General features: G+C 39.7%; 1 protein-coding gene across 2 annotated transcripts; it reads left to right on the top strand.

The window, feature by feature from the left end:
- Positions 1-10: 10 nt before the first annotated feature.
- On the top strand, positions 11-25,856 carry PANK1 (pantothenate kinase 1). 2 transcript variants are annotated; one of them, XM_058029473.1, is made up of 7 exons: positions 11-266; positions 7,807-8,159; positions 16,369-16,622; positions 18,142-18,318; positions 18,718-18,841; positions 23,627-23,752; positions 24,373-25,856. In XM_058029473.1, exons 1-7 carry the CDS (start codon positions 11-13, stop codon positions 24,430-24,432), a joined length of 1,350 nt encoding a protein of 449 aa, XP_057885456.1. In that variant the 3' UTR covers positions 24,433-25,856. The 2 variants fall into 2 exon arrangements, with proteins under 2 accessions (XP_057885456.1, XP_057885457.1); XM_058029474.1 differs by lacking the exon at positions 11-266 and adding an exon at positions 652-732.
- Positions 25,857-27,922: the final 2,066 nt, after the last annotated feature.

Here is a 27,922-nt window from a genome sequence, read left to right as displayed (position 1 = left end):
AGCTGCCGCCATGGGCGAGCAGCTCCGCGCCCAGGCCGCCGCCTCGGCGGGGCCGCCGCCGCCCGCCGCCGCCTCCTGCTCGCTGCTCGGCGGGCTGCTGCAGAACGGCTTCCACCCCTCGGGCCCGCCGCTCAGCAACGGCGGCTGCGGGGAGCCGCCGCACCCGCTGCTGCTGCGCCCGGAGCTGCCGCCGCTCAGCCACGGCTCCCCGGCCAAGAAATGCAGGCTGCGCCGGAGGGTGGACTCGGGCCGGCGGCACAGGCCACGTAAGTGATGATGACCGCGGCGGCTCCGGGGAGCGGCGCCGGCCCGGCCCCCGCCGCGCGGCGCTGCCGCAGCCCGGCCCGGTGTCAGGCGGCCGCCGGTCCCGCACCGCCTCCCTCGCTGCGGAGCGCCGCCCGGCCCGGGCTGACGGCCCCCCGGCTCCGCGCCGCGGGCGTTCCGCCCCCCAGCGCCGGCTGCCGGGCGGGCGGAGCGAGGGCCCCGTGCCGGCCAATGCGGCGGCGCCGCCCGGGCACGGCCCCGCTCTCGCGTGGGCCGGGCCCGCCCTGCGCCAATGGGGCGGCGGCGGGCGGGGAGCGGCGGCCCGGCCCAAACGCGGGCGGGCGGCGGCGGCCGCTCCTCACCGAGCAGCCGCTCCGTGCCGAGCAGCGCGTCGGGCGGTGCCCAGGGTCCTGCCCCGCTCGCCGCCTCCCGCCGCACGCATGAAGCTCATAGTGCCCAAGAAACACTGTGAGTAACGCCGGGGCGCTCGGGAGCGGGGGAAGGCTCTGCAGGCTTGGTGTGTGCTCCTTTCCGGAACGCTGTTGGAATGAAGGAAAAAGTGAATCTGGGAACCTGGCGCAAGTTATTCTGACTGGCGAGGAAAAATATTTGTAAACAGCTGAAATTTGTAATGTGCTTCTCATTTAGGAAGTGTTCTTGAACTGCGTGTCTATTTCAGGTTAGGTTTCAAGGCTGAGTCAAACGTCCTATTTGTTGCTTCTATATTTCCTTAACACTCTATGGTTTATTGATTAGTAGTCTCGCTTACTTGGAGGTATTGAATAATTCCATGGTAAACCCTGCAAGTAAGACAATCTAAGGGAAGAAGTTTCTTTTCACTCTCACTTTGCTAGCCCTTCACATAAACCCACAAATGTTTGGTTCTTTGTTGCAAGTTCAGCATGTTCCAAAAGGATAATAGGGATAGTCAGGATCACAGCTGCCTGCTGCCAAAATTCAAAGATGTTTCTACTCAGGAGGAAGTAGTGTCCATTCAGCTACTCTGGGCTTTGGATTTTTCCTTTGTTTTGAAGTGAGCATTAAAAGAAAAACTTTTCTGGTTAAGCAGAACAAAATATTCAGAAACAGCCTTAAAGAGCTGCACCTTTCACAGGACTGCGTATTAGCCAGTGCTTTTTCTGACTTTTACAATGCTTTTGGTGAGCTACTCGTGCCACTTTCCCTTAGAGTGTTCTCTGATTGATTAATTGTGTAGTGCTTGTTGATAGTACAAAAGATAGCTTGTTGCAATACCTGTTGATAGTTAATTTAGTCCTCTTATCAAATTTAACCTGTCAATGATCAAGTCATTCTCTGTCACAAACTGTTTTTGTAGTCTTTGTCCTGCTTCACGTTCTCTTCATGAACAAAACCTGCAGAACTTGGACTGGCTTACATTTTGATTGGTGTAAGTAAGGAGAGTCAGCACTTGCATATCAAACTCTCCATAATAGTAAAAACTATTTTGAAGCAAAGAGTCAAGCTTTTAGGGATTCATGTAATCACTTGATTAAGAAAGAATGAGGGCTTTGGAATTTCCATCCTATCTTGAGGGGAAAAAGATCCCATTAAAGTAAAAAGCATAGGTGACTGACTATATTGCCCAAGATGTATGACAATTGAATCTTTAGGTGTGGAGTTTTAGTGAAATGAGGCTTTAATGAGAACAGCAGCTGATGGAAGTGCTTTGTAGAACTATTTTGAGGGCAATTTATTTGCTGATTAAAATACATTAATGCTTGCTGATAAGCTTTTTAATATGTATGGTTTATTTTGTACAAGAAAAGGTTTGAAATTTAGTATTAGTCATACAGGCAATAATGATAGCATATTGTCACCATCTTAAAAAATTCATTACATTATTATTCAAATTGTCCTGGTCCTGCATGCCTTTCCACTGCATCCTCCTCTAGTGAATACTACACAGTACCATTTTTACTGGTTTGTTTGGTGCTTTTAATCCTGACCTTTACAGATGTTTGTTCTTTTCTTAAGGACAGATTGCAAAATGAAGTGCTGTTGCCACATGGCATGTGAGAACAGTATTGATTGCAGGGTTTGCTTTGTGTGGTGGTGAAGTTAATGAGATAATTGGCATTTCCCAATATTTCAACAAATGAAACCTATCTTTCTGCAGTAGTTATTCCTTTAAACCCTTATTTCATTAATTGTTTTTACTTTCTGACAAAGTGAGGTAGAATTCTATGTTCACAGGTCTTTTTCTCCTCTCAGAAGGGAAGATTCCCCATGATTCCAGTGTGCTTTGCTGATAAGCCTGCAGTGAGAGAGGACTCCTGGTGCAGCCTCTGCTGGGAATCCTGCCTTGGCTTTCTTTTTTTCTTCATTTAGCTAGATGGGTTGTCAGGGATATTAGGCTTGTGTCACTTTTCTTTTTCAAACCAGTTTATGGTAGTATAAACCATTTGTGTGGATGGTCACACCTTTTTAACAAAAAGCTCTCTGCTTTTGGGTTTGAGCTCTTTGTGGGGTTGTTGCAACTTTTGGGTTTTGTCTGTTTGCTCTTCTTGTGAGGAGGAAGGCATTCAATATGCTCCTGCTACTGAAGATGAACTGGAAGGCTTCACCTGATATGTGCGCATGATTCACCTCTAGCTTTTTAAGGTTTGAGGAAACTTTAATTAGTAAGCAGATATAATACATTTTTGAGCTACATATTCTAGTTTCATTCAAAGAAGAAAAGATGCTTCCATTTTATTTTTTATAGCTGTGTAAAACAGGAAGAAGTAATTGAAAAATTTGTGTAAGCTATTATAGCTTTATTTTTTTAATAAAAATCAGCTTTCAGAAGCTGTAAGAGTACTATGTCATGTCATGTGTTTTGTTTTGATTTTTTTCACCTGTTACTGTTTTTGGCTCTCACCTCTTCTGGACCAAATTAGCACTGGAACTTCCTAGATCATCAAAGTGTCAAACAATGCAAATGAAATGTAAATGAAGTAATAGGATTTCAACAGATGTGTTTTCAGAAAGAAAAGCAGCTGAAACTAAGATATTTCATCTGAGATACTTATGATTAAGATCTCAGAGTATTGATACCACCATTCAAATTATTGATTAAAAAATTGAAATACTGTGTCTGTCTTTGAGGAAATACAGGTATTGTAAGGGAGATGTATAAGTTGAAACAGTTTTGGCAAAAGAAGGAACTGCTGCAAACTGGTCATGAATAAATCCGGGGCTCAGGTAAAAGAATGTTCTAACCAGCAGGATTCAAGCACAATCTCTCTCTGAATGTTGAGGAGCAGAAAGATTCAGCTGACCTTATGTGGTGGTTGGTTAAATGTATGAAAAGGATTACTCTTCGTTATCTCCTGTAGTGGGGGTAAACGTTACTTGATGACCCAGGAGTTCCCCCTCATTCTTGCTTCTCCTGGCTCTTGTCTGTGAGGTGAATGTTGTGTTTTGATATTTACTTTCCACATGCCCTCATTATATTGTGTGTTAAGCATGAGACTTTTAAAAATACAAAGTGTTGAAATCTGAATATAATAATGCCTTGTAGGAATGGCCTGATAGTGCAGAGCTAATGCAGAAACTAGGTAAAATGTGTCATGGAATTTCTCGTGAGTGAACCTTTGCCCCAGATACACAGCTGTTGGTGTGCATCAGATTACCTACTTATGCAATGCTGTAGATACCTTCTGTTTGCATTGTCACATGCTTCTGCAGTTAAATTTTGGACTAGTACGGATTTTAATCTCACGACAACAAACCACTAAGTAGTTGGCACAGTTTATTAACATAAAGAGAATTAATTTTTTAAAATATATAAGTAGAGTCTTTGATTTATGCTAGACATTTAAGAACATGTGATGCATCTTGAAGCTTTCTGTATTGGTTCTGTGGGACCTAAAACTAGATTTTACAGTGTTATTTTTGACTTACTGCTGTGTAGCAATGCAGTAGAATAGTTCTAGTTTTGCCACAGTTATAGATTCAACTGATGCAATGGGTATGTTGCATACCTACTGAAAAGAGAGAAATCAGCTCACTGGCTTTATCAGACAATTTTAATTTAAAGTGCATTTTTTTTGCATTGTGAGAGCATTTCTACAACATATCTGGTGTCTTTACTCCTCCTAGTAAATTACACAGTTTTGACTAACTGCCTGAGGTGTGGGTGGGATGGATTTTACTTTCCCCTCCTTGCTTTCCTGTCTTTTCGTAATTCAGGGACACTTATTCAGGTCATCAATGAAATGCTGGACTTCCAGTTTAAAACAAATCAACAGAAAACCTCAAACACTGTTCCCTCCACCCCTCCCCCAAAAAAAACCCCAACAAAAAACACCAAAAAACCCCACAAACAAACAAAAAAACACCCAAACATACCAAGCAAAAAAAAAAAAAAAACCAAAAAACCACCAAAAACAAAAACAAACAAAACAAACAAAAAACCCCCCAGCGTCCACAATTTTCTCCCCATTTTCCCTCAAGTCTATGGAAAACTTACCTACAGAAACACTTTTCTTTCGTAGCCCCTGGTTGTAGTTCTGGGCAGGCTCTGTTAATTTTGGTGGCCTCTGAATCCTCTTGCTCTGTGTTCACAGAGGCAGCAAACCCCAGGAGCACCTTCAGTCTGTGTGCACACTTCCATTGGCACCACACTCAGTGGAACCAGGAAGGTTGAAGTGTATAGGTACCTGTTGAGATATGAATTTCATATAGATATGGAAGAGAACTGATGGTGGGTCAGTGGTGCATTTTGATTTGGAACATATTGATAGTAACAAGAGTAACAATGGATACATTTTAAAATAATCACTGGAATACTGAGGTGTTTCTACTCTCACTCCAGTTGTGCAAAAGTTACATGAATTTCAGTGTGTCTTGTTAGAAACTTTAAAACTTTAATTTCTGATTGGTCAACCAGTCAAGATGGTTGTTGAATTTTTGCAAGTAATTCCAACAGAGAGCTGGTAGTAGAAGTTGAGAAGAATACCAAGCTGGTTTTCTGCATAACTGAAATATCTGGTTTTGTTGTCTGATCTTGGGCTCTTTATTTGTGCTGAAGAAAAGTGCTGGTGTTCTAAAAGCAAAAGTTCCTTTCTTTCTGCAGCAGTCCATTTGGCTCACAACAAAATGAAAGGAACTTAGATTCACAGAGAGAATCAACTTTAAAAAAAGTGTCCTGGTATTTCTGTTCGCTTTATAAATGCAAGCATTATGTGTAGCTATCCCAAGAATTATGCAGAGTTGAAGAAACTTCATAGCTGTTTTCTACAGTACTTTGTGAATTACTTGGCTATAACTCTTTAAAATGTTAAGATGAAAAGTGAAATGTCTTGGCAGTCATTTATGAATAACTCTCAGCTGTTAGTGCTTACTTTAACACTTTTATTGCTGGGCTTGTGTTTGATAGGAGGATGGAACACTTCTTGCCTCTTTTAAAGATGAAATCTACACTATGGCTTTCAAACAAATGTTGGTGCAGGTAGAGTGGAGCAGGTTTTATGCCCTTAGTGCAAAATAATGGAAAATGGCTTATATTTAGCTACAGGCTGGTTCTGTATTGCGTAGTCCAACCATGCTGCTTTTAAAATGAAACTTCCTGCTTGCATAGTTAAGGTACATCTGAGGAGGAGACTTGCTGTTCCAGTGGGACAGGTAATTAAAGTTCTCAGTAGCTTTATTAAAGATTTGTGTAAATCACTAATGGGATTGGCAGCCTGAGCTCCACTGCATTGCAGTGTTGTGCAGTGTGGATTAGACAGCTTTCACATAAATGTTTACCTTGTACTTTCCCAAGTGTTTGAGTTGCAGGTTAGTCCATAACATATTTTTCTTCTTTAAATAAAGCCTATTTTAAACACACTTGTTTTGAATTCTTCCCATTTCAGGGAACTCTCATGTATCTGCATAGCATGATAAACCTCAAATTAGACTTAATTTCACTGTCTTTGTGCAGCTTGCATAGCATGGAAAAAAATTAGACCTTACAACAGATAACAGCTACTTCATTGGAGTTTATGCATTTTGCCTGCCTTGTCCATGGGGAACTGGGAGGAGAAACTGATGATTCAATTTCTTGGCATACAGCAATGAAGTGAAATAACTGTTTTAAATGTCTGACATTTAAGGATTGGTTTGGACAGGGAGAGCATATTAAAAATTGGAGAATTTAGACTTTCAAATTATTCAGCCAGCTGATGCTGAGACACTTAGACACTTAGAGTAAGAAAAAAAGACTAAGCCTCTTTCAGCCTGAAGATGAGTAACTTAATTGTGATCTGTGATCACATGAGGAAGGACAGTGTGAGAAGTACTTCCTATGCTTATTAAAGTGTTTGCCCCAAGTTGTTTATTTTTAGGTTCATTGGCAGAAAAATTAGCTATGCATATGGTATTTATGGTTTCAAGTTTGTAACAACACTAAGTTGGGATGCCGTAGTTGGTAGAATCATTTTTCTAGCAAGTCTGTCTGGTTCTCCCTGAGAAGCAGGAAGGTGACTGTGGGGCTGCTATTTTAGAAGTGTGTCTTAGATGTTAATCATATACTCAGTACTTTTAATTTAATTTTCCTAAGAAACATTGCTAGCTCCCTCCATCTGCAGTGCCTGTATATAGATTTTGTATTCTCAATTCTTATTGTTTCATAAAGTTACCTGGCTTACTATTTAAAATGTATGCATATATAAGTGGAACAGGTAGACCAGCTTGATTCAGTTACTGTCTTCTGCTGGCTGTTCTCTATAGTCATTTTCTTCTGCTATTACCAAAATGAAGATTTTGGAGGACCAAGGCCAGCTGTGGCAAGCTGAGAAGCAAATAGTGGTGTTTCTTATATAATTATGGGATAGACTAACACATATACCAGCAAAGGGAGTCTGCACTCAAAGGACAGGTCTGTCAGTGGTAAACACTGAACATAAGCCAGCTCACTTTTGGCTGCTATATACAAGTGTTGCAGTCCAACAGAGCTGCTGGTTCTGGTGGGTTGGGGTCTGGAGGCCCCCATCATAATGGGAGCTCTGTATTGCTCTTTTCCAGACACAGCCTTGTGATGGTGGAAATTCTGACTGAGCTTGGAAAGGCAGTTGTAGATGTTACACAGTGGGAATATGACTTGAGAAATCTCCTTTTCCTGTTTGTTTTGTTGTTTCTTTTTCCTCCTTGTCTCCTTAATTCTTAGCAGAATTGGAGCCTATTGGGTGAAATACAATTTCATTTCATTTCTTACCCATTGGGTGAAATGCAGTAAATGTGCTCTGTCAAGAGGTGGTGACTGAAGAGTAAAATGATTTCCTGGGAAAAAATGTTTTCATTTTTTTAAAGCCTGCTTCTTCAGACAAGAATATTTTGAGGTTTTCCTTATTCTTTTTCCTAACTGTGGCTTTATGAAGGCTTAACCTAGAGATGTGTTTAAAGCATATGAGTTGGGCATGACTCCCAGTTCTCAGGAATAGATACTGCTACTGTGACTGCACTGAATTGTCATTCAGCAAATGATTTAAGTGATTTGTCTACTCTGTCTATTTTTAGTGACATTCTCTTTTTTCCTCCCTAACCCCTTTTTCTTAGCGTTCCCATGGTTTGGAATGGATATCGGTGGAACATTGGTTAAACTGGTCTACTTTGAACCTAAGGACATTACTGCAGAGGAGGAGCAGGAGGAGGTGGAAAACCTGAAAAGCATTAGGAAATACTTGACCTCCAACACAGCCTATGGTAAAACTGGCATTCGCGATGTGCACCTGGAACTGAAAAATTTGACTATGTGTGGACGCAAAGGAAACCTGCACTTCATCCGCTTCCCCAGCTGTGCCATGCACAGGTTCATACAGATGGGCAGTGAAAAGAACTTCTCCAGTTTGCACACTACGCTCTGTGCCACGGGAGGTGGCGCTTACAAGTTTGAGGAAGACTTTAGAACGGTACGTGAACAGTTCACGTGGGTTCAGTGGGAGGTACTTTGGAAAGACATTGTGAGAGCCCATCTATTAAAACTTGCTGGGAAAATAACTTTTTTTAGTCCATCCTAACTGATTAGGAGCAACAGACTCAATTCACATTTGTTAATTGGTGACATTGCTGAGAACATGGAGTGGGGAGGGTACTCTACTTGCTGGCTGTTCTACTGAAGTGTTGCTGTGCAGGATGTTTTTAGTAAAGGAGGAGTTGTTTTAGACTATGGCTGTGATGATTAGATGCTTCATAATCAACTGAGTGTATGTTATGACAGCCTAGAAGCCTGACACTACAGGTACTTGCAAACTGGTTATTGGAAACAGATATGAAACCAAACAGGCTGGAGATTTGATTCCAGTTCCCTTCCCTTTGTATTAACCTTCAAACAGACTGAAGTCAAGAGTCCAGAAGACTCTTGGAGCATGGGGGAGAGACAGTGTGTGGGAACATAATAATACCAGTGAGCTTTTGATTTCAATTCTGTGAGCATGCCATTTAAAGAAAGGCAATTCATGAGATGAGTAGGTCTCAGATCCCCAAAGATTTTAAAACAGCCTTTGCAGGGAACTCCAGAAGCTGATGTAAATGTGAAGTTTTGCACAAGAGTACTCTTCAAAAATTGGTTGTAGTGCAGAAGCATCAAAGAGCTGTAGTACAAACCATGTTGAAGAGAAAAAGCATTCAGGCAGTTGTCTGTTGTGCATCTGTCTGTATTGGGACATATCTCCATTTATTTTCTGTGAAAAAGAGACTAATCTGATTTTTCCAGAACGGTGTCACTAAGACTAATGTGAATGATTTACTTGACTGGTGGATCTGGTACTTGTGTCCCTAACTTTTGACCTGATTTTGAGGGAGAGGGATGGCCACTGGGTATGGCAGGTGACAACTGCTTTTCTGTCTCTGCTTCCATCCAGGGAGCTCTCATACTGAATCACCAGCTGCTCTTTACTGCAGTCCTTGGCTCTGTGAGCTTCATATTTACCTCCCAGGCTTCATCCCTGCTGTACAAGAGAGCTTTTTCTCTGTAAATACCCTCTCATCATCAATGTCCTCACATACCATATGACCAGGATTCTAACTGGGATAAAGAATGCTCTAAGAGCTCAACATGAATTCCAACTGTTAGGCTGTTTTGCAGTCACTTTCAGTGAATATTTGACTGTTTCCATGTCCAAAGAAGGATTATCAAGTTTCTGAATTGGTGTAGTAGTCCACTACTAGTGCAAGATTTCTTGTTTAGGCTGACTGCAAATCCCTTACAAGTTAGAGTCCACTGATGATTAAGTCCTCAAAAACGTGTTTGCCTTGTGTTGTTTAGGGATGTTGGCACCACAGTAGGAGGTGAGTTTTAGTTCTAGTCAGTGTGGCCTCAGTTGAGGTGTGTTTGAGTATCTTATTTCCTGGGAATGGTTCAGGCCACATTCTTTAGTGACAATGGGAGGTCACTTGAGGACTTTCTGAAGAGGCTGACTGTCTCCTTGGAATGGTCAGTCTCTCCAAATTCATTCTTCCTGCATCATGTAATAACAGCTACAGGTGCTTAGTAAGGAAGTTCATGTTCCTTGCTCCCACAGCTGTGGAACTCAACTGGAAGTTACCTGATAGCTTGCAGAGCTGAACATTTCTCTGTAGCTTTGGCCTTACAGGCTGTAAATATGGAATCCACAGTGAGGGATCAGTCTCATCTCAGCTGCAGTATAGTCAGTAGAGCAGGGGAAGCAATGGCTGGAAGAGTTGGGGCTGTTTTGCCAACTATTGAACACAAATATGAGGCCACGTAGGAAATAACTGGTTGACTTAGGCATGAAATTCCACACCTCTGCAGTATTGTTAACATCCTGTGTGCTACAACACCTGTAGGTAGTTTAAGACAAACCCTATAAAGGCTAGCTGGGGAGTTTTCTGGCATAAAGCTATCAGTGAAGTGCACTTAGACTAAAGTGAGTGCTTTGGACACCTCTTCCAGCTATCCAGTTCCTGTTCCAGCTTCCTTTACAGCAAGTGTTTCTTGGCTCAAGCAGTAATATCCTTGGAGAATTACAGAAGCAGAATATTATCCATTACATGGAGGTTTGCTTGCTTAATCTCTCTCAAAGGTCAGCATGTTCTGGGTACTGGCACTTAAATTGTCACACTTCATTAGCCATGGTAACAGCAGCTGGCTATCAGTGTGTTCTGCTGTGTATAAATTGACACTGGACAACAGCTCAGGACTGCTCTGTCAAAGTTCTGAAATACGGTTGAATACGGTTTCAAGTATTTGACCACTAATTCACCTCTAGAAGTAGAGAATATGTGCCAAGTCTAAATCTTGCTACTGCAGATTTCAGTATTGTAAAATGCCTTATATGCTATTTGCTACTTAGAAGCAGTGTGGAAAAACTAAGGTATGTTTGTGAATGTTGTTATTTTAATTTAAAAACCTGGCTAAATGTTAGTAAATTCATTTATCTAGCTAACATGGTTTTGTTCTGGCCCTTTATTTTCCTTTGTATAGGCTTTTAAGTTACTTGTCTTTTCGAAGTATTTCTCAATGTGACTGTAAGATTGCATAGATTTAGGACAAAAGATCCAATACATTGCAAAACAATGTTCAAATCCCAAGGAAGGAAGCCTTTAAGGTCATAGAAGCTTTTTCTCCTTAAAAATAGAGAGGCAAATACCCTGTTGTTACTTGTCTCTGTTCCTTTGTCTGGTTTTGAATCCCTAAATGAGTTAAATAGGTTTGATCTAGACATCTCTGTTGCTTTTGTGTATTAAAAAATAACATACAATGGTGAGACATAATCTGTTCACCTTAAGACTGTTTGTTTTTCTATAAAAAGGCAACTAAATCTACAAAGCTACCTAGGTTTAGCTGTCTCACCTCCCTTATGTGATCTGCAGTGTTGGAGAGGTGGATACCTGAGGAGGTCTCCATGGTCTGCTTGCTGATTGCTGGAAGTATGTGGGATCTCTTGTCAGCCAGTAGCTTGGCAAATCATGAGACTCATTCTGAACATCTGAGTGCTTACCCTAGAAGTAGGAAAATTGACTCTATTCATTAAACTAGACCACAGAAATAATTTTACCAACCATATGGTTATACTTAATGTTCATTGAAGAGAGCATCAGTAAGTAATTCACCAAAAGGACTGTTTCCAGCCTAGAGGGTTTTTTCTTGCATTTTTGTTCTTTTTTTACCTTCTCTCTGAAAGACTCTGAATGGTCTTTATAGCTGGCAGTCTTTATTTTCAGGTAACAGTGATGTTAAGGCATGGATGAATCTGCAGCTTAATTCTGATAATCCTTCCTCCTTTCCCCAGCTGTGTCACTTCACATATTCTGTAAATGCTCAATAGCTGCTTCTGTGAAAGTAAGGAGTACTTAGACTTACTCTTGTGAGGTGAATCTCTCTGTGCTCTGTGGCTCCTCCATGATAGCACAGACACATGACTTGCACAGGAGTTTGCTGTTAATGTAATGAGGAATAAATTTCTAGGCTGCCAGTCAGTTTTGTAAAGCAACTCAATGTAAAGGATGGGCAGGATGAGGGGAAGGACTATTCAGACTTTTGATTAAAACCTGCTCTGTTATAAAATTTCTGTTGATTGCAGTGGCTCAAAGGTAGGGTCTTTGTATTCCTTTCCTGAACAGACACCTGCAGAATCTGACTTGTCTTAATTGAAATTTTATTGCTGTCTTCAGTGGGAGCAGCATCTGTGCTAAAAACACCCAATCACTTAATCAAGAACATTTGGGACAGGGGAAGGAAATCTCTTTACCAACACAGACTCAAACTCAGGCCTTGACCTTCCCATAAAGGAAAATTATTTAAAAGTGAGTTTGGCTGTTGGATAGTGATTTTCTTGTGCCAGTTATTAGCTAATTCAAAGGCTTGACTTTGTGCTATGAGCTGAATGTCTGAAGATGACTTATAGACTATGTTAATCTTAAAACAAATAAATAAACTCACTGTCCTGTGTTGTAGGATGAGTAAGCTGTGTAACTCTTTCACAGTTAGTATCAGACTCAAAAATCTTCTTGCTGAGGAGGCTGGAGGCAGCTGCTCAGGCTGTAGGGGCTGGGCTGGAGTTGAAGAGGCATCCAGAGAATGGGTAAAGTAACTTCTTCAGAGGGAATGGGAGAAACAATGTGCATCTCTTTCTGCCAAGACAGAGGAGAGATCTTTAGGGCTCCTGTGCCGGGGGCAGAGCTCTGCACAGGATTCCCGATGAGTGCCTTTTTTGCCCAAAGCTGATACAGAGTGCATCTTCTGCCTCAGTGAATGTTGGAATTGCAGTTTGTTTGCATTAGGCTTTGTCTTGTTTGAATGTATTTTCAGCTCCATAAAGTAGCATGGTTGGGGTTTGAAGTGAAGATAATCAAAATATAAAGAAAGCAAAGTCTTTATGAAAGTAGAAGAGATGGAAGGAAAAGCTAGATTGTAAGCTATTTTAAGAAATAAAAACTGGAGCAATGCCCAGCAGACATAAAAGCCACAGTGACATAGTAAACGAGGCTGTTGTAATTGATAATTAAAAACTTGCCAGATGCTGTGTTCCTAACAGGTTTTTTACAGAAAAAAAATCATATTTCTCATTAAAAGTCTAAGCAAAAAATGAACTTGCAACTGCATCTGGGTTCAGTTTTTGCTGTGTTTACCAGAATACAGTGAAAGTGGGTGAAATGTTTCATGAGCTGGACCTTCATTGAAAATATGTCTGCACACCAATGGTGATACATTAGACTTCAACCCCAGAGCAAGTATGTCATGGCTGCCTTCAGCTCACTTCTAGAGGACTGGGCTGTTTCATGTTCACCTTGCTGAAATGGATGTATTTCCTCACCCATAATAAGAAACAAATGGGACCTAAGTCTTTGACACATGTGCTTCCATATTTGAAAGCACAGACAAGCTGGTACCATGTTTTTTCTTTTTATACTGCTTGATACTTGAATACAGGTGATTTTTTTTAATGTTATGCTATTACACTATTTAAAAAACAAGGCAAACAACAAAGAAATCCAAGTCTAAATTTCGTCACGTAATACAATTTCCCAACACTTCTTGCAAGAGTACAAGAGATGGTCTTTGATTTTTCTTGGAATAGCATCTGTACACAGTAGCAGCAGACCTTTTGTATCCTAAATCAACTGTGTTTCAGGAGTGTGATGCTAAGGTCATGGGGGAAATGTTGGCTATTTTCTTTTGGTGTGTGGCACCTGCTTGCAAGCATGGTTGAAGTCCTAAATCACTCCTTTTGATGGTCCTGAAGAGTTTCTTGAGGTCTAAAGTGTTTTGTTCCCTAGCCCAGTATTTAAAAAGCAGTCTTAAAAAGAAGAGAGATATCTGAAGTCTGGCTATAATGCAGAAAAATTATTCTTTTAAAAAATGTCCGTGTGGTTCCTCTGTAATCATCATAAATTTTCCCTCCAGGGTTCTGTACACTACTTTGTTCTGCAGTTGTTCTTCTCATAGCACAACTTTCTGACATAACCTCTAGAGAGGCACTGTGCTAAATATAGTTACAGGAGTGCAGAGTAGGGTAAGTTGACCATTTTGCTGTCTGCCTTCATGGTAGGAATTGTAAAGGGCTGGAAAATACCTGCAAATGCATTTTGTAAACATTGTAGGAAAAGCATCCAATTAAAATGTGCTTCTAGACACATCTTCCATTTAAGTTATGCACATTTGCACATAAGCTTTGGTTCCTCTAAGAAGGGGTTTGAACAGCTGAAAGTTGAGGATGAGTAGAGTGTGGTAGGTCAGGTTATGGCAGCAGGAAGAAATATTTGCCTACTTGTAAATTAGTTACAATGGTTACAGGTGCCTCTATTCTGAGTGCCCTTTTGGTGCTTTGAGACATTGGGAGCAAATACACAGGTTGTGAATGCAGGGAAAGGGACAGAATTGTGACTATGGCTCAGTTGTGGCTTCTTGTACAAGACTGGGTTACTACATTTCTTGAAACTTTGCCCTAATTTCTGTTTAGAAATAAGAACAGTGTTGGCTCAGTAAGCTGTTTGGAGCCTTGGGTGTCTGGTGGCTGCAGAGCTTTTGATTCTCTGAAGAAAGGTGGATTGACATAGAATACTGATGCCTGTGTTGATTATTCCAAAAATCAAAACCAGACTGTTCAATGACACAGGAAAATAGTTTTTCAGTCTGCTATGAATATCCTACATAAAAGAAAGCAGTAATAGGACTTCTCTGCTTACAGTATATCAACTGTTAAATGTAGCACAGAGCTATAAAAAGCAGAACACATTTTAGTGTGTCTTTTATACATGGAGGGCTAGACCTAATAAAAGCTTTATGTGTAGTGCTTGAGAAAGAAGCTGATTAGTTTCTCTTGTTCTGTTCTTACAGAGTTGGTGAGGTGACTGGAGAGTTTGGAGAATCGAGGGGTTTGCCTGTGGTTTTGTACTGGTGTCAGAAGTGTTCTGCTCTGATTTGTATTACTTGTTTGTGTCTTGCAAGGTCTCTGGCTAGTGCTTACCTGAGTGTAAAAGTGTAGCCTGGATCAGACAAAAGCAGCTTGTGGTCTAATAGAAATTCATTAAATCCAAAATATCTGCAAAGTACCCTTAAGAATTTTGTAACACTTCTTGAAAAACTTTTTCTCATGAATGATGCTTATTCTATTTGCTAGCTAAATGGTTCAAGTCTTTTATGCTGCATGTCTATAATTTTAATTCATGTAGCAACGTCGTAACCAAAAAAAAAAAAGGGGGGTTGCAGGAGGAAAGACAGAAACAAGAGGAAATTATTTCCACCTCTCTCACTTGTCTTATGAATAACTGGATCTATATTGAGTCTTTGAGACTGCTGGTTTGGGGTCTTTTTGGTCTTATTTCTTTTCCCTGGTTACAGGATCTGAGGAGTGGCAAGTAAAACAAGAGGACAGACCCAAAGAGTGGGATGGCTTTCACTTAGGGCAAGCTAGAGCTGGGTACAAGTAGAGCAAAGTCATGACAGGGGAGATTTAAATAGCTTGAAAGAATGTAACCTATTGACCATGCCTGTTCCACAGAAATATCTTCCCTCTTTATAGTGACTTAATATAGCTTCCAGAATTAAAAATAGCACATAGCTACCCATGTAAATCTTCTCCATTAGCTGTTAGGAAAACATCCTGCAGTGTGCAAATACTGAAGAACCAGCTGTGTACTGTATAACTCCATTGTACTCTGCTGCTTTTTTTTTTTTTTTTTTTTTTTGCTAGAAAGTAAGTTAGTCATAACCTGCTTTGCATGCATGAGGATGAAAATGACCTCAGGATTTGGATGGGCATCTTTGCAGGTTTTTTTTTGCCCTCTCCTGTGCCTGACAACGAAAAGGAGTGTTTCCACAGTTGGTCAATGTATCCTATTTTGATAAAGGGATGTTATTTATAATTCTAGTGAATAGAATGCTGTGGCAAGTAGACATGTCTGTTGAAGTACAGTCATGGTGACCTGCAAGATCTCAGAGGGAATGTCTTTTGTCAGCTCTTGTTACTGGTTATCTGCCTTCTCTGTAAGTTATAGTCTGCTGGGGGCATGGGCCTGACAATCTTTTTGTTTGGATTTTTATATGTTTTTTCACCAAACATAGGGGTTATGCCTCTCTTTTTCATGTGGCATTTTAAAGTGCTCATTGTAATTTAAAAATTAATCAGAATAACTAGTGATATGTACAAAAAAACCCTACTGTATATTTAATGCATATTTACATAATATGAACGTCTTAATTATATTGAAAATTTCATTAAACTGCTGGGAAATGTGGTTGGATGATGAGGTAAAGCACTTTGCATCCTGAGGAATGCTGCTGTGTAGGCATATGTCAGATACTGCTCAAAAGCTGCAGAGCACAGCTCCTCTTGGGCTGGGAATGAGGGGGAAGACTTATTGCATCAGAATATGAAGGAGGAGAAATACTCCTGCTTGCAGAGCCCAGAATGTCTCAAAGGCAAAGGAACTAGATGGCATTACTGTGTAGCACATCTTGGTTTTGGGAGGTACCTGTCATCAGCCAGATAGTGAATTTTTATTTCAGACTTCATGCTTAGATCTTTGTACTGCTTAAACAGCATAATGTGTTACTATTAAAGTGATCAAAGTGCTCCAGTGGAACCTTTTGTCCTTCTCAGTGTTGTGTTATGCTAGGAAATGTGTGTTTCTTAATTTCTTGTTATTCTTTTACAGATGGCTGATCTACAGCTCTATAAACTGGATGAATTGGACTGTTTGATCCAGGGCCTCCTTTATGTTGATTCTGTTGGTTTCAATGGCCAACCAGAGTGCTATTATTTTGAAAATCCTACAGATCCTGAACAGTGCCAGAAAAAGCCTTACTGCCTTGATAATCCATATCCTATGCTGCTGGTTAACATAGGCTCAGGGGTCAGCATCCTAGCTGTGTATTCTAAGGACAATTATAAAAGAGTTACAGGATCCAGGTAAATTTACTTTTGGTTTTTTTAATTGTTTTTTTTTTCCTTCACAACTGAACAGATAGAATTAGAGAATGTGATCGGTAGCTACAGCTCCAAATTGTGCATGTATTCCCATTTCTTTTAAAAGTCTACCAGTAGCAAGGCTGAAAATATCCTAGGATACCATCTGAGAGAGAATCTGTGTCAGGGAAATCATTGATCTGTTCAACTTTACACCTGCCTTAGCCTCTTGTTGGTGCTCTTACCTATTTCCTATCTCTTGCTGTGAATTGCCAAAATAAAGTTGTCCCAGCCAAATGAGTGTTCTCTCCCCTGCATTCTGTTTTTTGGTGCATGATACAAAGTTTCTCCTGTGAAATGCACATGATGTAATTACATATCTTCTATTGCCTTACCTAGGGCATATGCTTGCCACAATGGTAGCCACGAGCCATTTCTCTATCTGCAGGATGGACGGATACAAGTTCAGTGGGAGGCATTGGATTTCTTGTAGTTCTGGGTCTTTCAAGCACAGAGATTTTGTATCTTTGGTAGACATGCTTCTAATCCTTTCCACTGTGGAAGGAAAAACATGACTGCAGGGTGTTGTTGACTTGTTATAGGTGATGAAATCAGTGCTGTCCTGTGGCTGGTGTGCAGAGCTTTCTGTGTTCAAATACTGAGTATACTACAGCTCTGTGAGTTGTGTTCTGAAAAACCCAATAATCCAAGAGCACAGAATAAACAGTGACCTCTGTGACCTCCTGTGCTTTTTTCATGAAGTGCAAGTGTGGTGTCTCACTGATCCCCTTGTTTTCAGTGGCTCCAGTCTCTGTGACTGCAGGCGCTGCAAATAAGCTTTGTCAGTGGCCAAGAAAGAATGAGGAAGGATGCAGAGATTACTAAGTTGAAGTTCATGTCTGTAAGACTGAAAAGTTCAAAGTAGAGCTTTAATGGGTTAGCAACATGTTATGCAGTTAAATAATCCCTGCTAATTTTATGTAGTCAGTAAATATTGTACTGAGCCTTTACAAAATATTCAAGTGAGTGCTCCTTGCTCAAAGTTCTTTCAGGCAAAGAACACTCAGGGCTGATGCTGGGCTTGCTTTGAAAAGGTGCCAACCAGAATGCTTTCTGCCATTGGCTAGGGGAACAAGGTCTGTCTTGGCTGCCAGCCCTCATAGATTTACCTTTGTTCACTGTTCATTCTTTCCTCAGTCATTTGAGTGCTCTGCTGGTTAATTATTCTTGTGCAGAAAACTTGTTAGAGTGCTACAAATAGCAAAGTGGCATCTGAGGTACTGGATTGGACCTTATTCTTAGCTAACCCTTTAGTACAATTCTCCTATTCAAGGATTAAAGACTCAAGGCTAGTTCAGCTAAGACCACACTTGTGTTAAATAGGAACTCATTGCAGAGTGTCTGTGTTCCCTCCTTGAGGGAGGGGTTCTGAGATGCAGCTGGCACCTGTGTGCAGCATGTTGTCAGTGGCACTCTGAAGGGTTGTGGTGAGAGCTGGGCTGAAGGGACTGTGCTTTTGCAGCCTTGGAGGAGGAACGTTCCTGGGGCTGTGCTGTTTGCTCACTGGCTGCGAGACGTTTGAAGAAGCGCTGGAAATGGCCGCGAAGGGAGACAGCACCAATGTGGACAAGCTGGTGAAGGACATCTACGGAGGGGACTACGAGCGCTTTGGCCTTCAGGGCTCTGCTGTAGCCTCCAGGTGTGTGTTAACTGGGCTGTTTGTAAGCAGGCCCTTGGAAACTTCCTATGCATGCTACACTGAGCGCATCATCCCTGGACTATGCACCGTGTCCATGTGGAAATGTCACTCCACGGGTCATGGGGTTTGTCCTTTGATCTCTCACCTACTTTTTGCTCTTTTTTTTTTAAACAGCTGTAAGTAATGCCTCATATAGTTTGCTTCCATTTAAATTACAGTTGTTTTAGAAGTGTCCTTACTCATTGTTCTGCCTTTCTAATGAGATCCCTTCTCACATTTCAAATCTGTCACAAATGAATGGTTATCAAATCCAAGCAAAGCTTGCTAAATGATAAAATTTTAAGGGCTTTTATCACCCCTGAATATCTCATGTTAAAAGGCATGATCTTCCTCACACAGCTTTGGTCATATGATGAGTAAAGAAAAGAGAGATTCCATCAGTAAAGAGGACTTGGCCAGAGCTACTTTGGTCACCATCACCAACAATATCGGTTCTATCGCTCGCATGTGTGCACTGAACGAGGTAAGTTATTTACCATGAGCTTAAAATCTTTGGAGACAACATAGTGAGACTATCAGCATGCAAAAATGCAAATTGCTGACATAGTAGGTGTGTCACTGGCCTTGGTAAATATGCATGTATTTAATGTCATGTTAAAACTCTTGTGGCTCGTTATGTGCATGCTTTGATGTAAAGTATAAGGCTGTTCAAGCTTCAAAGCTACAGAAGAGGGGAGAAAAATTGTCTGTAAATGCCTCTTCAAGGCATTGAGTTTCAGCCTGGAGTGTTCACTTGTTCTCAAGCTGTAATGCATAGATATTACCATGTTTTTAATGCTAATTATTACTCTGTTACTTTGTAGCTATTTACAGGTTTTACTATAGCAAGATAGAATTTATTTTGAATACTATTTTGCTTGGATTGTTTCCATAGCAGGATGGGTTGAAATTGTGTATTGTGTTAAATGTTTGGATAGATGCAAGTTCCATTGCATTGTGTAAGAAAAAGGAAAAATTCAGTTCATTTGCCTTCCGAGACTCCTATCAGATGCTTATTACGTTCTTTTCATTAGGCATGATAAATAGGGATGGATTGTTCCATCCATGCACTACAGCTTCCAGCAGCTAAAAAAAACCAAATACAAACCCCACCACAAATCCAAACATTCAGACCCTTGCTTTTATTTGCAGATTTCATCCTTTACCATTATGTGGTAACTAATACCTTTCATCTGCTCTGAGTAGATAATGAATTTATAGAATTTTTTAAAATATGTAGATGTTTTAGCTGCACAGCATTCTGTTGGTAGAAAAAAATTGCTGCCACTTTTATATTTTTAACCAACAACACACAGAGCCAGAAAAATTGATCAAAACAAACCCAAGGAACTCAACAAACTGCAATCTAATCACTTTATTGGGTCCCATCTAGCTTATGGCTTTATCAGAAATAGTAAATAATTAATCATGAGTGCTTTTTGTGGGTGTGGGTTTTGATTTGATTTTTAATCAACCTTTGTTTCCTCTCCCTCTTGGTCTTTCCAAGACAAAAGGTCCTAATGCTTAGTCTCCTTACCTAATAAAAGAGAAGACACTCTTTTATGCATTGCTTCATTTTGTCTTTTAAATCTTTTTATGGTTGTAATTTTAAGGTTGAATTATCAGATCTTTATATGATATTCAGAGTGTCATTGCTCAATAATTTATGTGATGGCATATGGATAAATTTTGTGTTCAGAGTTCTTTTGCTAGCAGTTCATAATACTTCATTTTTGTGAGCATGGAACTCATTTCTAAAAAATCAACAATCCCTCCATGGTGTCATCTTAAAAGTGGCTAATTAGGAGCCCCTATCATTGTGTCTGCATAATCAAGCATCTTTCCCCCTTTCAGTTGTGTCATTTCACTCTTTAAATTTAAACTTCATCTGCCATTTTTCCCTCAATCGTGGGATATAAGTCTATTCAGCACTGCTATGCTATTAATTTTTAATTTTCTTTTGATTTTGTATGCCATTGTTATGTTTTTTGCTCATATTCCTCTCTGGAGGACCTGATCAACACAAGTTGCAGTGTATGCCCCTATCAAATGCCACTGGTAACCTTCCTTCATTCTGAAAAGTGGCTACAGGCTTACTTTTTCTTTCTTGACAATTTTACTCTTTCAGTCAGGATGATTCTCTTTGAGTGTTCTCTTTGCTTTCAGCTTCTTTACAGTGTTGCCTTGTGGCATGGAGTTCAAGCAGCATTGTACAGGGCTATCAAAGCATGGAGAGTTGCAGCAGGGAACCACACAGGAGGAGACAGGCTGCTAATGAAACTAATGCTTCTGAGTCACTGTGAAAAGTTCCTACCATCTTTGTTCTGGGGGCAGGCCTCTTAAAAACTGGTGTGATCCATAGAATTTGGTGGAGGAATGTGAATTGATGTGTTAAATATTCTTCATTTCACAGTGTCAAAGCAAAATTTCTCTAACACCTGAAGTAAATGATTTTGTAGTTTTAGAGAATGAAAACTTCATTTAGTTGCTTTACATACTATTAAAAATAAAAACATGCAGTATCATTTCAAGTAAGCTAATCTTCACACAGCTTGCTCTTGGGGGAAAAAACCTAATGCTGTCACTCTGCTAAATAATCTAGGCACCTAAATTGCCTTTGGGAGACATGGCTCTTACTTTCAGCAAGCCTGATGAATCAAATCCTCAAATAAGAACTAAATAAATAGTTGAATATGATATTCTTTTGTGGAGCTTGTATGTATTAGATTAGGGTTATGGTAAAGCTCACTTTTAGGTTGACAGAATCAATTTATGCCCTGAAGCATGACTTCTGATAAGTTTTTCCCAATGATTGCAGCTTTAATATTGTGTTGAAAATGACTTGCATATGTGCAGGAAAAAAATGAGGCTGGGGAATAAATGAAATGTTCTGTCTGCAAAACTTCAAAGCAAATTTGCTTGCACAAAGTTGGCAATGGGGTAGAAAAATTCCATAGTCTGGAACCATTTGGCCACAGACCCTTTGAAATGGCCTGTCCTAGGCACAGCAGAACTGCATAAAGGAAACTGATCTCCTGGTTTATACTTTCCTTACTTGCAGAACATGTAAGTTTGCATCTGAACAAGCTGCCTTGCAAAAAATATGTGCAGGTTTTAATTGTGTTATTGATACAGATTTCCCTATTCAATTATACTGGTAAATAATGTGAATATGCTATATTAAAGCTATATTATAGCTATGCTATACTACAGCTTTCTGCTGCAGGGTAGTTGAACAATTTAACAAGACCCCACAGAGTGAAAGAGTGCATGTCTTTTCCAGGTTGCTGTAATTTGATTAGCTTAAATAAACATGTCACTACCATCTCTTCAGCAGTTTAAGATTTCTGTCTTTCAGCTTTGAAAGTTTCAGCAGTGGATAATTTAAAATTAAATTGACAAGACTCCCTTAAGAGTAGCATTTCAGCTTCTGAAAAACACTAAACTTGTTTTTAGTTCAGATCAGAAATTTAGGAAAGTTTATATTAATACAGTTTTCACCTTGTCAACTCAAGGAATGTTTGAAACAAAATTGAAATTTGCATGTTGGTCTACACTGTTACTCTAGTAGATACAACTAGTACTTGTAGATTCAAAATTTGCAGTAATTTTTATACTCTGTGCTAGGTATTGCTTCTGCTAACAGTAGCTTTGTTTTTATATTCAGAAAAAATCATATGCATGTGAAATTGAAATGTAGATTCTAATGAGTTTTATGCTATGGCATTACAGGAAATTAATTCGTTGTGTATTTGTCCATCCTTTGTCTGAAGTTGCTTCAGAGACAAAACTGCTTCAGCCAAGGGTGCAGGGTGCTCTTGGCCATGTTCCATAGCAGCAGTTTGAAATTTAAGAAGTTCTTTTTTTCATTCATAAATTCCTGAGTATCAATGCATGCTGATGTGGCTGCAGGGTCTGAGGAGAAAGATGACTGCAGGGGAATGGTTTCAGTAAAGTTTGTGTGGCTGTGTTTGGTTTGAGGGCAGTCAGGGCTGGCCCTTGCTCTGCACACCAGTGAAGGAGCTCTGCTCTCTGGGGATGGGCTCTGCAGCCCTGGCCACTCCAGTGAGGCTGCGCCCGGGGCTGTGACACAGGCACTGCAGTGAGGCTGTGCCCTGGGCTGTGACACAGGCACTGCAGTGGGGATGTCCCTGGGCTGTGACACAGGCACTGCAGTGGGGATGTCCCTGGGCTGTGACACAGGCACAGTCCTGGGCATGGCACGGCTGTGGCTGCAGTACAGGAATTGCTGCAGAGCCAATGCTGGGCTTTATAAAGCTGGGTCAATGCAGAGGGGTAACCCTTGCTAATTCTAGTCCCTGTCCCTGGCAGCCTTTCTGGCAAACTTCTACAGAAGGCTCTTGAAGATGCATTTCTAGGGCTCTTCAGGACTCCTGTAAAAGCTTTTATCTCCAGGATGTGGCCTCCCACTGAATCTTCTAGATCAATTCTAGTGTCTGGTGAACATCATCTTTTACTCCAATGCAAAATGCAAGTGAAAATTTGTGCATAACAGGCAGAACTGGGCTTGGTAAGATAGGGGCATTGTTTAAACACCACACAGAACCACTGTTCTCTGTAGTGGTGTACATACAAGTGAAGATGGTCTGTGGCTTTCTCATTGGCCACCTAGTGCTGATGGTTCAAAAAATCTTCATTTCCTGTGAAAACTGAGTTCAAATGAGCTTTGAAACAAAGGAATGCCATACATATCAAGTATTATTATGTTGTCCCCATTTCACTTGCTTTTTGAAAATGGAGTCACACTCCTGATAATAGATTATGAAAGATGCTCCTTCTCATCTCTATGTAATCGTTCTCAGATACCCTTCAGAGGTTCTCCGTCTGGATTTAATAATCATAGTGATCTCTGGAAAGTTGCTTCATTTAACATGCAAGGGGAGAAAGATGTCTTCAGTGCAGCCATATGCAATTAGAAAAACCAAACACCACCACCAAAAAGCTCATAATCTGAGTCATGTTGGGAAGGTTGTGACATTTATTCGATATTTTAAACAAATATTGGTCATCTATGATAATAGCTTCTCACTTTCTTTTGAATAAAACTCTGCACCTCCCTGCTCCTGCAATGTCTCTTACTTAGGGGTCACAAACTGCATTATTTTTTGACTTTTCAGTTTAAAGTATTTAAATGTAACCTAAAATTCCCATTTAACTTGGTATTAGAGGCAGAGGTACATATTAAATGAGGCAAATAATGTAGCCGAATATAATTTTTCTGATATGTTTTTCAAATTCAATTTTACAGAATATCGACAAGGTGGTGTTTGTTGGCAACTTTCTCAGAATTAATATGATTTCTATGAAGGTGCTAGCATATGCTATGGATTATTGGTCCAAGGGACAGCTAAAAGCTCTCTTTTTGGAACATGAGGTAAGGAAATGTGTTGAACTTCCATTTGTAAGTACAAAATTCTTGTAGTTCTTTTTTTGGTGAACTTGAAAGGGGAGAAATGCCATTGCTTTGAATTGAATGCACAAGCCAAGTTCTGCATAAATGTTATTTAGTTTACAAATTCATTTGAAAATACTACTTGTTATCTCCTTGGTTTGATCACTAATCTTGTGATATGTATTGTTAAACATTGCCCATTTCTCTTATTTGCTTTCTGACCCTGATAGCAACAATGTTCATTTGTGTGGGCTGGTATAAGAGAACCTCAAGTATAATTCATTTTTGTAAGCATAATTTTGAGGTGAGTACCAGATGGACAGGTCCATAATGGAAATTGCCCTTCCTCAGTACAGCATCAGTATTATGGTGTCGTAATATTTTTTTTTAATAATTTTGGAGAACTATGTAGGACTCTTCCCAGTATCAGGCCCTTTCTTCTACCTAAGGATGATCTTATTAAATCATATTTTAGATAGAGCAAATACTTGGCAGGGCTGACATTCTTTTAGTTGCCTTAACAGAACTGAAAACTTTGTGTTTATGTTATGTCTTATTTTGGAATTTGATTTGTTTTGATTTTCTTTTGCCTTTGTTCAAAGGGTTATTTCGGAGCTGTTGGGGCTCTTCTAGAAATGCTTAAAATGACAGATGATCAGTGATGAAGCTGTCTGAAGAGATTCCTACTGCAGATGCTGCTGGGTAAGAGTGAAAGCCACTACAAGGATGGAAATGAAGCCATTATGGTAGTTCTACCTGCTGGATTTGTAAATAATTTTAAATCCTTTTAGCTGATCTTTAATTTCTGGGTTTTGACCTTATACTTCAGAATTCATACTGGGAATTACGAGATTTTTTTTCTGTACACTGTATTTTATAGGGGAAAAATGTGCAAAGTGGCCAAACATACAGATTTTATGGATTTATTTTAAAAAATGGATACTGTTTAATGTAAGACCGATGATATGAGGCATCTGCTTTTCTTCTGGGGTTTACTGATTAGTGTGGTAATTTTAACTTCATTTAGTAATCACTCTAGGAGATTTTTTTATCTTATTTTCATGACGTTTCATGATTTGTTCTTGGTTTCAAATGAAACTACAAAGCTGATGCATTTTACTGTGAAAACTAGTCATTGACTTTTTTGCCTTTCCTTTCCTCATTAGATGAGATACTTTAACCACTGTCTATCAACCCCACCCCCAAAAAAATTTTGCAAATCATTCTGTGGCTAAATGCATTTCTTCAAAGGACTGTGGGGAAGCTTTGTAATAGCAGGGGGTTAAAGATTGTAATTTTTCAGTGGTCATGAATTGCAACAGGAAGAGACTGCCAACTGGTTTTGCAGGGCTGATTCATCTTTATAATAAAAAATTTTAAAGAAGATGTGAACTAAAATCTTAATTATTGAATTGACACTAAAATGAAAATCTGTTTCTGATGAAAACCTCTGATCAACATGAAGAGTTCTGTAGTAAAGATGTTATTCACACTTGGTATTAGATGGTAAAGGGAGATTGTCTTCAGTTATTTTTCTGTAGTCTACAAGTTTTAACTTGTTCTTAATTGAAAGCAACTGATAACAGCATTATTAAAAGCCCAGTTACTAAAATTAGAAAAATACTGAGTAGAGTATTTTCTGCTTTTAAACTAGTGTTAAATTCCTCTCCAGGACATGAAAAATTTGGGTGTTTATTCCAATACAGTATTTTCTACCTTTTTGGATTCGTGGACCTCTCTAGATCTTTTTTTCCCAAATTGAATTGAAATCCCTTTGAAATCCATGTACTTAGGTTGCTGCAGAGCATGTATAAACTTGGTTTCCTTAGACACCTTGAGGGCTCACAAATGAGAGGCTGAAAAACAATTCATAAATTATTTTGTCTTGCAGGACTGTATGTGATGTCACATAAAGTAAATGCTCATCAGAGGGACAGTATAGAATTCAGTATATTTTTGGAAGGGGGTGTATTTCACTTTAAGTCATTGACTTACATATCTCCCAAATGTTGAAAGATGGTAATATTAACTGAAGTGTTAACTTGTGTGATGGAAATAAAGACCACTACTGTTTTGACAGTTTTAATGTATCTGTGAAATTCATTTCTTTAAAGCAATGATGTGATATACATAACACTTTTTTGTGACATATATGGCTACTTATTTACATGATAATCTTTTGGTTCTGGACATGTTTTTACTCTTCATAACAAGGCTTTAGTCTTTGACGCCTTTTGCCAGCTTGAAATTGACTTTAAAGGGCTGTAAACAAAAATATGAGATAATATTAACATACTGAAGTTGATATTTTCTGTAATATTGAGCTTGAGATAAGTACAGATGGTTCTTCTTAGTGCCTCTATTTTTTTAATAAAGAAAAGAAAACTTTGATTAAGGTTATTGGCTAAGTTCTGCCTTCAAATAAAGATTCACTTGTACACGGTTTTGTTTTTTTAAGGAAAACTTCAGAATGTTGAGACGTAACCGTTCTTCTTAGAGTAACCAGTAGAGGGAAGCACGACATCAGCCATGTAGCTGCTGGTTTCAGAGAAAGATCCTGTCCTTCCCTCCTTTTTCTGTTTTTGAAGGGAATTTGACATGGGAATGTCACTTAGGTGTTCTTGCATTCTTCATATTTGGAATTGTGAAGGAAGACTATAATGTTAAGTAAACAAATATGAAAAACCTGCTGTTCTTTTGAGATTGAAATCCTCTCTGTCTCAAAAAAAAAAAAAAAAAAAAAAAAAAATCCAAAAAAACCTCCAAAAACCAAAAAAACCCACACACATGGAAAAAAACCCTAGCAAGCCATTCAGAGAAATATGTAACAAATTGAGGCTGTGTGGTTAAGGAAGAAAAGCACAATCGTGGTAGCCCTGAAGTTAGCCCTGAGATTCTAGGGACTGTCAGGTAAGTTGATCATAGTTCTAAGAGAAACACAAAATAAAACTTTACCTTTAAAATGCTGATTTGAAATGTAAAGTGTTTAACAGGTGAATTTCTGTATTAAAAAGAATGAGATAAAGTACTCTGAATTGTATATTACATAAATGAGTACTCCTGGTTGGGAAAAATATTAGCAGACCTTAACTAGAATAGACAGTTGTGGAAAATCACAAAGTAGGAAAAACTAGAGGAAAGTGACACTGTATGTTCAATTCTTCCCTTCCTGAGGGAGAAAAACCCAATTTCTTTGTTGCCTTGAAATCTACAGTTGACTACTTTTTTCCCATCAGTACTATCATGTGAATCTGCTAGTGCTGTAACTTGCTTCTTTACCTTCAGACTTGGCCTGCCTCCACTTATCCCAGCTCTTTGTTTCCTCCTCCATGTCTCCCTTCTGTAGTTAAAGTATTGGATAAATGACAGTGTGGTTGATTTCTGGCACTGTTACAATATTTTTGCCTTAGGGGAGTACTTTGGGGCATTTTCTGAGAGCGTTGGTGTTGTTTTGAATTTTTCTGCCTGTGTTTGGTGTGCAGTTGGTGTCTACAGTCACTTGTTGGAAGGGGTTCCCCAAGGTGCCCCACTTCACCAGTCATCCAGAGGTATCTAAGGAGTCTGAAAACATTCTTGCTCAACTATACAGATAAACCTCTACTACAACTGGTATGAACTGGAAGTTTGTGCAAGCAAAGTTCAACTCCAGCACTATCCAAGAGTATTACTGAGAACCTAGAAATATCCAGATTATTGGATCTTTTTTGTTTTGCAAACGGTGAAGTTGAAGAAGCAGACTTCCCTAAGGGAGATCAGTGAGTCTGCAGATTTAGTATGTGTTGAAAATACTTGTTTTGCTATAAATTGAAAGAGATCAAGCTTTGTAAATCTAGCTTCTGTTTCTGAAAATGGTAAGGTAATTATCCAGGTAAGTTGGAGCAGAATGAGTCAGACTCACAATTGTCATGGCCTCTTCTTCTTTAGCACTTGAATGCTTGTTCTTAAACCACATGCTACTCTCTTCATTTTCTCCCCACCACCACCAAGACAGCCCAATTTTAAATGGTTTTGACAAAAAGTCTAATTGCATCCCCTAGGAAGAAGGGTCTGTGTTCTAAAGTAAAAATTTTTGACTAAAGTATTGGGGGAAAATCCCTAGTGCTGGATGAAGAGAAAGAAACAGCTGAGAGTATTTACTTTATCAGATTGGAT

Source organism: Melospiza georgiana, chromosome 8, assembly GCF_028018845.1.
Source record: "Melospiza georgiana isolate bMelGeo1 chromosome 8, bMelGeo1.pri, whole genome shotgun sequence".
Classification (NCBI taxonomy): Eukaryota; Metazoa; Chordata; class Aves; order Passeriformes; family Passerellidae; genus Melospiza; species Melospiza georgiana.
The sequence above is the reverse complement of the archived record's forward strand: the minus strand, read 5'-3'. Positions and strand labels throughout refer to the sequence as shown.

Bases quoted from the DNA above. Each gene is read 5' to 3' on its own strand.
- PANK1 (XM_058029473.1), top strand. From the start codon at position 11: ATGGGCGAGCAGCTCCGCGCCCAGGCCGCCGCCTCGGCGGGGCCGCCG. The intron at 16,623-18,141 runs GTAAATTTACTT...GTGCTTTTGCAG, and splicing joins AAAAGAGTTACAGGATCCAG to CCTTGGAGGAGGAACGTTCC. The intron at 18,842-23,626 runs GTAAGTTATTTA...TCAATTTTACAG, and splicing joins GCATGTGTGCACTGAACGAG to AATATCGACAAGGTGGTGTT.